Source organism: Castor canadensis, chromosome 11 (genome assembly GCF_047511655.1).
Source record: "Castor canadensis chromosome 11, mCasCan1.hap1v2, whole genome shotgun sequence".
NCBI lineage: Eukaryota > Metazoa > Chordata > Mammalia > Rodentia > Castoridae > Castor > Castor canadensis.
In genome coordinates this window covers 108,187,473-108,201,737 of record NC_133396.1, presented here as the reverse complement: position 1 = coordinate 108,201,737, position 14,265 = coordinate 108,187,473, and the positions used below count along the sequence as shown (strand labels likewise).

The following is a 14,265-nucleotide window of genomic DNA, read 5'->3' as shown; positions in this document are numbered from 1 at the left end:
TGCAGAGAATATAGGGGGAATGCTCAGAAGAGGAACTATCAGAAAATGGAAAGGTAAAAGAAAGAAAGAGAGAGACAGAGAAAAAGAGAGAGAAAGAAAGCAAGGGAGGAAGGAAGGAAGGAAGGAGAGAGAAGGAGGATGGAAGGGAGAGAAAGAGAGAGGAGGGAAGAAAGAAAGAAGGGAAAGAGGGAAGGAATAAGAAGGAGAGGGAAACAGAAAGGATGGAAGGGAGAGAAAGATGGAGAAAGATAGAAAGAATAAAAGTCAATCAACCATACAATGAATCCATTCATTCAGCAGAGGAGGGCATATAATGATGAAAGGAAATGTCAAGAGCTAAATATGAAATTATAAGATGGGGCTCAAGTAGACAGGTCCTTGAATGCTGACCAAAGGAGTCTAGATTTATCCTGAAGACATCAGAATGCCCTGATAATATCATAACATTTAACAGAGCAATTATTCACAGAAAAATAAATCAAGATAAAATATTTTAAATATATATTTGGAGAGTTGTCTCAGAAATATCCAGATTATTTGGGGCACCAGAGGAATGGAAACAAAGAAAAGTCCAGATGTGTAGGAATTAGAGTAGCCTCATTTGAGATAAGAGGCCTGGAGGTGCCTCTATTGCTCAGATAAATTGGATTGTGAATAGTGACTGGAAATGAGAAGGGATTATTCTCAGGAATGGGGTGCTGTCTTCAACTCATAGTAGTGGGAGCCATATCTCTACAGACACTGTCATTCTAATTTGATACATTTAAGCTTACTAAATCCACTTTCCACTTACGACCAGAATTCACATGCTTCTCTGTTTCTCCATCTTCCAGTTACTATCTTTTAATACATCTACTTTCTCTCTAGGTGAGAGTTTTGAAGGATGAGATGGGTCTTTTATTCCTTCTTATATACAGTACACAGTTGTGCTTAATAAATTTCAAGTTACAGAATTCTACTTTTAGATACAACCTGAACTAGGAAGAGAGGTAGAGTGGGGAATTGAAGAACATTAAATTTCTAGGGTCTTGATTTAGAACTAACTGGACTTATAAGTCCATTTGGAAGATAGTATAACTCTAGAGCCTTGAAAATCCTCTCTTTGTGAGCTAAGCAAACTTAGAAGCTGAATATACTCCTTTGTAAGTACAAATCTTTTTTGGAGTTGACCCCAACAGCAACCTATATGTAATTAAATTGGCTTAGTGAAAACGACTGCACCTAGAGATTTCTGTGGTTGATTTATTATAAGGAGTGATCTGGGAGAGATGTAAAGAGGAAAGGATACGTAGTTCACCTACAGCACTGTGCTCAGGGAAGAACCCCCAGAAAGAATCATCAGCCCTTTGATATGGATTATAAGGGTTGGGTGCTTATTGGTCAAATTCAAAGAAATGGGCATGTGATGCATCAGGCTTCCATAACATGGGTTTATGTCTTGGGTGGGGAAAAGGAAGAATAGATACCTTGGAGATTAGAGTCACATTGCCTTCCCACTAATGCTTAGTGCATGTAAAATACTCCTGAGGAGCAATCAGAGTTATTTCTTGTGCCTGAGGGGGTAGAGGAGAGGAAGGAAGGAAGAAGGGGTCTCATATCTGAGGTCAGAGTCTCTCTCTCTCTCTCTCTGTGACTCTCTCTCTCCCATCCTATAGGCTGCATACCATTCTCCCACATGGTGGTGGTGTTTTGCTCACAAGGACTTTTCTCATCCTTCGTCCCAACTACATGCAAAGTCTTCCCAGAAGAAGCAGGTGTGCCCCAGTAATCCTGCCCTGTTGGATTTTGGGCTCCAGCAGTAGCTCCTTTTTTGGCCTTCTCCTGTTTTGCATCCTAGATACATCCTTATACCTATCCCACTCCAGCACTGCTTTCCTTTGAGCTATATTTGACTTGAGGAATGTTTGTATGATCCCTTATAATTGCTCATCTTTTTCTCACTTGTTTCCTAATTGCAGTGTGTGTGTGTGTGTGTGTGTGAAATTAGGAATACAGAAGTAGCTAAAATGTAATCCCTATATCCCTATGGACAGATTGTTTATCAGTATCTTTAAATAGCTGTGCATGTTAGTAGTGATTTCCAGCTGGAAGTATCCAGAAGTGAGAGACTGTAGGCAGATGAGAGTATTCCCACATTAAGACACCCAACATGGAATAGTATCAATTTTTATTAAAGATGAAGGAAAGCTTTTCATTCTTTGGAAGGCTTTTCCACAGGATTCCTTGGTAAGTACACACACAACTCCCTTTCTATATCTTAGAGGAAGCAGAATCATGAACATTATTCTCTCTGCCCCTTCTCAGCCTGTTGTGTAAGGTGAGCTGCGCCCATACTTTCACGAATGTCTTAGCTGAGAATTATGGAAACATGACATGAACATCTGATTCAAAAAGAAGAATGAATTGGGCTTTATTGTCCTAATTTTTCTCCTGAAATACGAAGTCTACTTTAATGGCATATTGCTTGTTTCTTTAACAAATATTAATGAACATTTTCTTTCTGTCAGACAGCATCAGGCTCTGGGAATGCAGAAGTGATAAAGATAAGGTCCCTGTCATCTAGAAACAGTTTAGTAGAGGAGATAAGATATGCATCTAGGTCACCATGATCCAGAGTAGCTATATAGGTTGTAAGAGACAGCCTAGAATCCAGAGAATGTAGAACTCTAATGTGGCTGGGGAATCAGGCAAGTGCCGTGGGGCCCATGGCATGCATCTGTACGTTGAGTCATAAGTGACTGTGTGGACAGCAAGGGTTTTCCTCAGACTCTGCATGGCATTAAACCTCATATTCCCTGTCCTAAATAGAACTCAATAGCAGCACTTAAACCCCTGGTCAATAACCTAGGGCTGTCATAAGACTGGGTCAGTGCACCCACTTCCACCCAGGCCAATCTGAAGGCCTTAGTCTTCTGATGGCTCCCTCACATGGAAATCCCTTTGCATCACTTCCCAGTTGAGTGTAGCTAAGGAATCCAGCACTCGGAATTGTGAAACATCCAGATAGGTCATCTGTCCCATGGCTGTCCTCCAATAAGAGGTTGCCTGGAGGCTTTAGTTGGATGATGTATAAAAAAGCTTCCGCCTTCCTGTCCCCACAAGGCCTCCAGAATCCTCCTGGGATGCTTGCTCACTCATCTTCCTCTAGGGTAAGGCTACTTCTAGGTGGAGAGACACTTGGACATCCCTTACTGGGGAGCTGCTAAGGCAGTCCTGATTTCCCGTATTGTCTCTTCCAGGGTGCTGTTAAGCCAGGTAGAAGAAGTTTGAGGGAATGAGAAAGGAAGGGAAGTAGAAGTCCTTAAAAAAGATCCCAAATAATTTGACATGGGAGAAAACCATAGATGCCAGAGGGCCAGAGAAACAGAGGAAAGACTTCACTCAAGTTTAGTGGTCTCAGGTCAGAATAAGCTTGAGTGGAGAAAGAGCAGAGACTTGGTTGTCATTTTTACTTGACTGTGGTAGACACCAGCCTGGGAAAAGTGAACTGTTAGTTGAGCTAGATTCTGATTTATTTTCCTTTTCTTAAGAGGAAGAGTAAGTTATTAACCTGAATGTTGGTGAGTGAGATATCTGGGAATTCCTTTCAGACTTTACATCCCCAAGTGTTTAACTCTTTTGATTTTGTTGTTCCTTCTCCCGGGATGGACTTCAGCAGGTTGTTAATGCTAAGCTCTATTGCTGACAACTCCAGCTCCTAGAGAAGAAAGACAAACACTCAAGCTGCCTGGGTCTCTGACATAACCACATGCCATTTCTCTTCCAGATTTAACACATTAGCTGAACAATGTCACAGCAGAAACAGCAATCTTGGAAACCTCCAAATGTTCCCAAATGCTCTCCACCCCAATGCCCACACTCCTGCCTGACTTCCTGCTCTGATCATTGTATGGCTTCCTGTCAAGAAGACTGTTGTTCCTGCCCCCAGAAACCCCGTGCTCAGAGTGCAGCTCACCCCAGGAGGGCTCGCCGAAAGCCCCGTTGCCTCAGTGGTGGCACAACCTACCACTGCAAAGAGGAGGAATGCTAAGGAACCAGGCACAGAGGAGCAGGACACAAGTATAGCTGCTCTCTCCCCAACCAACTTCATGTACTAATTCTACTTGGAAGCCCAGACCCTCCACCTCTCTTTTGGGTTGAGAACACTTTTCCTGGTCCCTAGCATGTGAGAAGTGAGAACTAGGCTGAGCAGCTTTTCAGCAACAATAAAGCTGTGTGCCTAGAGTGTGGCTGTGACTTCTGTGAGTCCTTTATCCCTGCTCAGAAGTACTGAGGCCCCCTCAGGTAGATGCTTTCCTCCAAAGAGAGCAAGTGTCCTCTCAGAGACGTGTTTGGAGATTTGTGCTCCAGTTCTCAGTAGCGTCATGGCCATGATCCTTTGTGATTACAGGATTCTAGCACCAAGGCTTTAATACAATAAACCTATGTTCAGGACTTACTATGTACTCAACATAGGTACTATGCCCTCTGTGTTTACAGATGCAAGTGGCAAATTTGACCCTACTCTAGCAAATTTGATAAACCAGTAGAAGAAGCAAGGCACACTCCAGAGTGAAAAATGTGGATTAATAAATGTAATTTTAAGTTAATTATTTATTTTTATCTCTCAACTAGTGTCCAAAAGAACTTAAAGCAGAAAATAGAAAGTATAGAAGGTCAAGGGCAGCATTGAGAGATTCATTTTGATGGAGTGGGTCCAAAGTGGTTTTTGGGCCTTGGAGACAGATTAGAAACAGGAAGAGTGGCCCACTTGGGAGTGAGGAAAGTAGGCTTCCTTGAGTAGTGTATAATTAACAGGGCTTTTAAAGACAGGCATGATTGGTGCTAGAGGTGTGGAATGAGGAGGAACCACCTTCCAGGTGGAAGTGCAGCATACACCAACACGTGGCAAGTGAAGCACTGCTCAGAGGTATGAATTTCAGTTTGACTGGAGTTACAGGTGTGAGATGACTGACTTGGTACACTTGAGAACCCCAGCTCCTTATGGTAATCAAACCTGCTGGGTTTGCTGAACTTTAAGTATAAAAATTCCAGCTACTGGAATATTGTTCCTCTGGGGAAAGTTTGAGCCCAAGTCCAGGGTCTAATGGCCTGTGTCGAGAAGAGCCCGATGTAAATTATAGAGGTCTGGAGGGGTTAAACCATGTTACATATAAGTTTCATGTAAATAGTTTCAACAGAATACATTTTCAGAGATGCACTGAAAACATATGTATCTAATGAAATAGATTTTATTGACTAGTCTCAGAAAAGAATTTCAGCCTACCATTTCCAAAGACATAACGATGATCATTTCCAGAGTTTAGTCATCCTAATGATGCTGGGGATCTGATTTTATCTCTGTTACAACATACATCTGTATGCATCTATGTGGAATAATAACATATAATTTTATATGGGTAATTTTTCTCATTAAATAAATGATGCATACCTATATAAAGATGTATTAATGCAGGAGGCTGGAGAGGTGGCTCAATGGTAGAACACTTGTCTAGCATGCATGAGGCCTTGGGTTCAATCCACAGAACTACACACAAAAAAGTTTTGTTAATGCAAATAAGCATAAGAGGAATAAGAGCAACCAAGATATTATCACCTAGTGTAGGAAATAGGATATTCTTATACATCCAAGTTAACACAACCAAAAATTGATATTTTGCATTTTAGGTGTTCTTTCCAAGAACCTTTTATACAAATGTATTGACTACTTGAAATCAATATTTAAAAATCTTTCAACTAAATAGATGTATAAGAATATTCTATTTCCTACACTTTATTGAAGGCAGATATTAACCAAACAACAATGAAAAAAAGGGTTGACAGAAAATATTTTTTAAGCAAGAATACCACTTAATATTTTGGCTTATTCGGGTTACTCTAGTCAGTTTTTGCATTCCTTGTGCTAGTTGTCCAGGCTATAGTTTATTATACGGATGGATTGTTTTGACTGTATCAAATTCATTTCAAAATAGTCAAAATACTGCAATGAAGGTAAACTAGTGATTTGATCACTATTTTTCTTCACAAAAATTTGTGTTTGAAACTGCATTTTCTAAAACATGTTTATTCATCATAACTGTCAATATTATGAGTGCCTTTTTTACAGTAGCTTCAGTATGACTTCAGTTTAATATTAAACATGCATTATACTTTTGCTTTATACAAATAAGTAACGAAAAGCACAGATTCATACTAAGTATTCTATATACTGACAACCTATATAGACAGGCACACTTGAAGTGTTCTCACCATAAGAGAATGTCAAGTATGAGAAGTAATGCTTATTAATTAACTTCACTTAACCATTCCACAATGTACATATTTCAAAATAGTTGTTCATGATACACACAAGGTTTATTTGCTAATTAAAATAAATTTTTGGCAGTACTGAGGGCTGAACTCAGGGCTTTACACTTGCTATTCAGACACTCTACCACCTGATCTATACCTTCAGCCCTTTTTGCTCTGGCTATTTTGGGAATAGGGTCTTGCCTTTTCCCCAGCCAGCCTAGATCATGATCCTCCTAGTTTACAATTCCCACGGTCAATGGCATGACAGTCATGTGCCACTCAGTCCAGCTTTTTCCCATCGAAATGGGGTCCCACAATCATTTTTCCTGATTTGGCCTGGAACTGTGATCCTCCCAATCTCAGCCTCCCTTGTGGCATGATATAACAGGTATGTGGCACTGCAGTCAGCTATCAATTGAGATGGAGTCTCCCAAACTTTTTGCCTGGGCTGGCCTCAAAACACAATCCTGCCAATCTCAGCATCCTAAGTATTAGAAGCACAAGCCACAGATATCCAGCTAAATAAATATTTTCAATGTCTTGCATAAAAAATGTAACACTTCATAAGAACAACAAAACTGGGTAATTAGCACCATTTATTTTTTAGCATATATCTAACTTTATATTTTTAACAAAGTCTAAAAACTTACATATTTTTAAACATTTTCTTCTTGCAAATTAATTTTATTTTGATGGAGAAACTTAACCTATTGATATTTAATTTGTTCTATTATCTAATTTTTAGAAAATTAAAATGCTGTATCTTTTGGACTAAATAAAGAACATGTAAGTTTAAGAAAAGGCTGCTGGGTATGTAAGAGAGTTCCCTGAGATGTTTTGAAATATCTTCAGGTGAATAAAGGTAATCTACATATTCAATGCAATTCCCATCAAAATTCCAATGACATTCATCACAGAGATTGAAAAATCAACCCTAAAGTTCACTGGGAAGCACAAAAGACTGTGAGTAGCCGAGGTAATACCAAACAAAAAGAACAATGCTGGAAGTATCACAATATCAACTCAAACTGTACTACAGAGCCATAGTAATAAAAACAGCATGATACTGGCACAAAAACAGATATGAAGACCAGTGGAACAGAGAACCCAGATATGAATCCATGCAGCTACGTCCACCTGATTTTTGAAAAAGGAGCCAAAAACATACAATGGAAAAAGGACAGCCTCTTCAACAAATGTTTCCAGGAAACTGGATATCTTTAGGCAGAAAACTGAAACTAGATCCATGTTTGAAACCCTGTACAAGTATCAACTCAAAGTGGACTGAGGACCTTATATGAGATCTGAAATTTTGAAGCTAGTGCAAGAAAGAGTGGGGAATACACTGGAATTAATAGGCATAGGCAATGACTTCCTCAACAGAGCTCAAATGGCTCAGCAACTAAGAGAAAGGACTGACAAATGGGACTAGATGAAATTAAAAAGCTTCTGTACAACAAAAGAAATGGTCTCTAAATTGAAGAGGCTGCCCACAGAATGAGAGAAAATCTTTGCCAGCTATACATCTGACAAAGGATGAATAACCAGAATATATAGGGAACTCAAAAAACTAAACTCCCAAAAAAATCACTGACCCTGTGAAGAAATGGAAAAAAGAACTGAACAGAACTTTTTCAAAGAAAGAAGTTCAAATGGCTAAAAAACACATGAAGAAATGTTCAACATCCCTAGCCATAAAGGAAATGCAAATCAAAAGCATGTTAAGATTCCACTCACTCTTGTTAGAATGGTAACCATCAAGAACACAAACAACAATAAATGTTGGTGAGGGTGTATACTATACTGCTGTTAGGAATGTAAATAAGTACAACTACTGTGGAAAACAGTATGGTGGTTCCTCAAAAACCTAAAAATAGAACTGCCATATGATCCAGTAATTCCACTCCAAGGTATATACCCAAAGGAATGTAAGTCAGGTTAAAACAAAGGCACCTGCACACCCACTTTTATAGCAGTGCTATTCACAACAGCTAAGTTATGGAAACAACCAAGATGCCCCACTACTGCTGAATGGATTAAGAAAATGTGTATTTATATACAACAGAACTTTATTCAGCCACAAAGAAGAATGAAATTTTGTCTTTTGCAGGTAAATGGATGGAACTGGAGAATATCATCTTAAGTGAAATTAGCCAGGTTTGGAAGGCCAAAAGCTGCATGTGTTCTCTTATATGTAGAATGTAGACCTAAAACAAATATAACAACATTATGAAAAACAGGTCATACTAAGATGAGGTCACATTTGAAGGGGGAAGGTAAAAGGAGTTAAGAAGGTGAATATGGTTGATAAACTCTCTGTACAAGAATGAATATGGAATTTTTAAACTAGTTGAAACAACCATAAGAAAGGGACTAAGGTAGAAAGAAGAAAAACAGAGTAGATGAACCATCTAGGGCTATAATACATATATACATGGAAGTGCCATAAGGAAACTCCCTGTGTAGCTATCTTGAAAAAGCAAAACTGTCTTTTTTTTTTTGTTTTACAAAATTGAAGAATAGGAGGGTTGAATAGGTCTTATCTGTGCAGGTTGGTACCCATAGGAAGGGGAGAAAGGGGAGAAAAGTTGTAGGAAGGTGAATATGGTGTAAATACCAGGTGCACATGTATGTGAATGGAAAAATGTTGAAACAATTCAAGGAATGGGGGGAGGGGAGGATAAAGGTGTATGGTAGAAGGGGTGAATTTAAGTATGATATATTCGATATTTTTAAAGAACTTTTGTAAATACCTCAATGTACCTCCCATCCAGAACAATAATAAAAAATAAAATATCTTACAAAAAAAAAAACAAAAAATCCTTAGGTGAAAGTCCCACCAGTGTTTTGCCCTCCCTGAAGTTTCAATTCCAGCCTTCTGGCAAAATAAGATCTTACACAACAATCAAATTTGAACCCATTGATCCCACTACATCAATTAGTTCAATGTACCCAGTTTCTCCTGCATTTCTAGTCAAGACAATGGGACCCTCTTCGACCTGGTATCACTGTCAACCTCTGCTGAGGCTGTTATTCCCTCAGAATAACACTTTCAGTAGTTACTATTTTGTGATGCCTGACAGTCCATATTTTATTATTGGATACTATAAACTTAAAGATATAGCATAAATAATAAACCATTGCTTTTACTTATTTCTGCAAACATAGCAAAGATAAAATAGAAAAAACATGAGGTAAAAGAAACTATGTGCTTCTAATTTTTTCTTTTATTTAGTGGGAAATCAAGAAATACTGTCTCAGCTTGAGGGAAAAAGAAATAAAGTTTTAAATAGCATTTAATGTTGTAGAGGCTAACAATTACATTAAAAAGTAAAACCACATTGGAATAAGAAGAGAAAGAAGAATGGTGAACATAGGCTCAACCCTTGTTTTACATTAAGAAAGTAATAGTATGGCTAACAGGCAGAAAAGAAATAAGTATATTTGCAGATTATTTAGAGTGAGACAATTTTTTTAATTCTACAAAATTTTGGACAACTTGATTTTAAATTCTCATGTAAATGTATTAATTTTCTATTAATTAATTAAGTCACATCTCATTTTTACATATAACTGCAAGAGTTCTAAGCCAAACCTTCCTTAGCTAATCCAAGTATTATCAGATGAAATCCATTTCAAATCCTTGATAACTTTGTGGCATAACAGAAATTTCTGTACCTCTAGATGCTTCAGTTTTCTCATCTAGAAATTAGGTAAATTAACAGTACCTGCTTTGGGAGACTGAGGAGGGAATTATATATCTTAGGAATGTAGTACACTAGTAATAGTACATTTAGTACATATTAAACTTAATAAAGTTAACTGGGTTGTACTCTATTTTTAAATGGCCTTTCATTTTAGAATGTCTTTAAAGTCACAGGAAAGTTTCAAGTGTACTAAAGAATACCTGTATACTTTCCTTCAGTTTCCCATGTTAACATCTTATATTAATGGTGCATGCGTTACCAGTATTTATGTGTATTCATAGATACCATTCAGGATACTATATTTCACTCAATGACCATCTATCCTTAGGTCCTCCTGCCTATGACAGTTCCTCAGACTTTCTTTACTTTGATGACCTTTGCAGTTTTCAGGAGTTGGGTACTTTGTATAATGTCTCTCAATTGGCATATGTCTAGTGTTTTTCTCATGATTATGATAGGATTACAGACTATCGAGAGGAAGACCACAGAGGAATGGTGCCATTATCATCATATCATATCAAGGTTATATGCTAACATCACATCACTATTGATACTGACCTTCATCAATAGGCTGAAATAGTGTTTGTCATGTTTCTCCACTACAAAGTCACTCCTTGTCTTTCTCTTTCCACACTCCTTCTTTGTAAAAATCACTATGTACAGCCTATTTGAAGGGTAAAAGTGTGCTCCACCTCCTTGAAGACTTAGTAGCTATATAAATTTGGAATTCTTCTCTATGAAAGATTTGTCTGTTGTGTCCCCCATTTTAACCTATGCAATCATTTATTTATATAAGAATGAACTCATGAATGTTATGTATCTATCTATGTCATAGTTTGGTTTACAATCCAATAGTACATTATTTATGCTGTGGTTCATGTTGGTATAGCTTTGGGAGCTCTTTAGTTGGCTCCTGTGTCCCTTTAAAATAACACCATTGATTCCTCCTTGAGCACCTCCTGGATTTCTGGCACTATAATATGCTTCAGGCTCATCTTGTATATTTTCTTCCTTAGACCTAGAATCAACCATTGTCTCTAATGGGCCTTTTATTGAAACATTATATCATTAAACCATTGGTTGTGTTCATTGCATATATGAGAATCATTCCCCAAATATATGACTCTAGTCAACTTGATTCGTGCCTGATTTATCTCAGTATCCATTATCACAGCTACAGTCTCAACCCATGCAAGGTTCATGGAAATTTTTTTTTGTAGGGGATACTTCTGTGGGTGGAATAGGGAATGTTGTGAAACCAGCTTTATCTAGCCACTCACAAGTTCTCTTGGTGTTCATGGTATTCATACCATCTTGGAGAAATAAAAAGCCTCTCTCATCATTGAGGGAGACTGAATTAGCCAAATAACAGCAACAATAATAATAGGTGCAAGAACAACATTTATCTATATGTATAGTTTACTATGTACCAAACATTTCTTCTAAGCACTGTACATGTGTTACTTATCTAATTCTCACAGCAGTTCTATGAAGCAGATGTAATTGTTATCACCATTTTACAGATCAACAACTAAGGCAGAGATGCCAAGTGACAAGCCTAAAGTTGTACAATTAATGAGGAATAGAACTAAATGATCTGACTGCAGAAGTTAGACACTGAGTCACCATTCTGTTTTCTGGAAAGCAGGGTACTGGCATGGAATTATTCTATGTCATCTCTGCTTCTCTGCCCATCCCCAAGCATAAACGCTGTGTTGAAAATGAATTGCCCTTAGGTTTAGTCCTGATTCTTTCCCTATTTAAACATTGTGCATTGAATAAGATGACTTCTGTGAAGCTTCAAGTCTCATTGGTGAAATAAAGACATATAAGCAAAGTAAATGAATTGTTTTATTTGTAATTAACTAATTCAACAAACTTCTAATAAGTATCCACTATATATAAAGAACTGTGTTTTGAGCTATCATTATCATTGTTTCTTTAGTATTTGTTCTTATGCATTTATTGGAGGAATTTTCAAACAAAGATAATAGTCTGAAAAAATAGGCTTTCTTGTGAGGTAATGAATTCTTCAACTAAAAGCATTTCCTTTTATGCAACAAAGCTGATGATTAGGCATGTGGGAGAGAGAACATAAGAACTTGGCTAGACAACCACCACCAGATATTTACTGAGGCCTTTCCAAAGCTGAATGATTTTAGGAGCTGCCTGTGATTCCTACATTTTCAACTTTCTATGAAGATCCCCAGAGTTGTTCAGTGGAAGGTAGTAGAAATCCATGAAAATGTTGTTAACAGGATGTTCTATGATATGCCTATATTTCTATGGTTCTACCAGAACACTCTAGGACTGTGGCTCTTAAATTAAGCAAAATCACCCAGGAATTATTTAAGTGATGCAAATACTTAAGACTCAGTCTTTGGAGATTATGATTCAAGTAGGTCTTAGTTAGGGACCAGGGGTTTGCATTTTAAAACAACTTGCCCTGTGTCTCATATGTATAGCCAAATTTGGAATCCCTGATCTACAACATCCCCAGAAATAAAATAGAAAAACAGTTTCCTTGCTTCATCAATTCCTTGCTAGGCTGGCCCAATTGCTGTGGAACCAAGACACTGAGTGATATATATTTGCTTTTAAATTCTCCGATATTCATTTTTTCCATGTACCCAAACCATAGCATTGTTAAGAAGAGAAAACAAAATGTGTGGAATATATATTTGTAGTACAAATATGGAAGAATGTTATTGACTGTCTTTGTGTGACCACCATCTGTTAAAGTAGGAAGGGTCTAGAATTATAAGCTTAGAATGACAGGACAGAGAGCACTAATGTCACAGGTGTGTTAAACCAAAAACTCTTAGCTTCTCAAATGACTCACCCATGCTCTTAAGAGTGCAAAGTACTGGCTTTCCTCCATCAACATAACAGTATTTTTCAAATGGAAACACGTTTTGAGGTGAGGAGTGGTGGGAAAGGGATTAGCCTTCATGTCTTTCTCTCAAGGCATGTTAATAGCAGGATGAAAGTCTGTGGAGCCAGGTCCTCTTATTTTGTAAAATTAGAAAGAACAATAATAAACTACCACATGGTTGTGGTGATCCAGAGACATTGTCAGTACATTAGTCTCCAAAACTGAAAGGTGACAGAGATCTGCTCTGCTCACCTGGATGAAAGGAGCCCACCTCTAACATCAGCAGAAAGGGCTGAGTTGACACAGGAGTAAGAAAACTATGTCATTATAAGCTGTAGAGTCTCCTTTCTTGGAAGATTTAGAAATACTTTGGGATCTTTGCCTGGAGAAAAATAAGAGATAAGGAAGTCTCCTCATCCTTTGCTATCTTAGGACTAATAGGCATCATTTGATGTTGACTTTTGTAAACATATGCTCCTAATAGGATGTTTAGTTATTGCCCACTCAACAAGGTCAAGAGGGGCCAGAGTGATGTCCAGAATCCAAAGACGGAATCATTTTACTTGTTACAGAAGAGACTGGACAGCTCAATCATCAGAGATGATCAATCAAGGAGTCACCCAAGTTCTCATATGATCTGGAGCAACCCCAAGCACAGAATTCTCATAATTACCTCAGAGATCAAGATAAAACAACACTCATTTTACAAGTGAAGAAGATGAGGCCCAGAAGAGGTAAGTAGTTCACAGCTGGTCAGTGTCAGGACTAGACCTGTGTTCCAGGGATGTCCTGCTACTTCTTTCCATGGGAGTTTTCCACAGTTGGTGATAGAGGAAGAGAGAGCTATAGCCTTAGTTCCAGATGATATAGAAGTGTTGCCTTGAATCCTACAGGAATAGAACTCAGGAGCTAGAGAAAACCCAAAGACTGTAATAAATAATACTGCTTATAATTATAACTACAGCTTATAGAACACCCACAGTGTTGGACACAGTGTTAGTTTTTCCAGCTCACACTATTTCTTCTAAACACATTATTATACTTGATGGACCTATATCGCAGACAGGGTGAGTGACTGACTTTTGAGGCCATTTCACAAAAATGATGAGAATGTGTTATGCTGAATACATCTTGCCTCTTTCTTCAATCCACTAACTGAAATTAATGTTCCAAATACATTGAACATGGGTCATGACTATTTCCTGTGACTAAGAGAAGCACAAACAGCAATGATCTCTAAATTATTCTGGTATGAGTAACATTGTCCTTGGGGGGACCATGAATCCTCTCACAGTGTTGTTTTCCAGAGTAAGATAATATGCCTTCCTGTTCTTTTGGCCAACAGGAAGACTGTTCAAAGACCAACTACTAAGGGAAAAAAAATGATCCTTG

The 14,265-nt window shown here is 38.0% G+C and overlaps 1 protein-coding gene across 2 annotated transcripts; it reads left to right on the top strand.

Moving 5' to 3' along the window:
* The first annotated feature begins 3,047 nt into the window (after positions 1 to 3,047).
* On the top strand, positions 3,048 to 4,229 carry Lce6a (late cornified envelope 6A). Of its 2 annotated transcripts, none has more exons than XM_074048082.1 (2): positions 3,048 to 3,149; positions 3,767 to 4,229. In XM_074048082.1, exon 2 carries the CDS (start codon positions 3,788 to 3,790, stop codon positions 4,028 to 4,030), a length of 243 nt encoding a protein of 80 aa, XP_073904183.1. In that variant the 5' UTR covers positions 3,048 to 3,149; positions 3,767 to 3,787; the 3' UTR covers positions 4,031 to 4,229. The 2 variants fall into 2 exon arrangements, with proteins under 2 accessions (XP_073904183.1, XP_073904184.1); XM_074048083.1 differs by lacking the exon at positions 3,048 to 3,149 and adding an exon at positions 3,169 to 3,255.
* Positions 4,230 to 14,265: the final 10,036 nt, after the last annotated feature.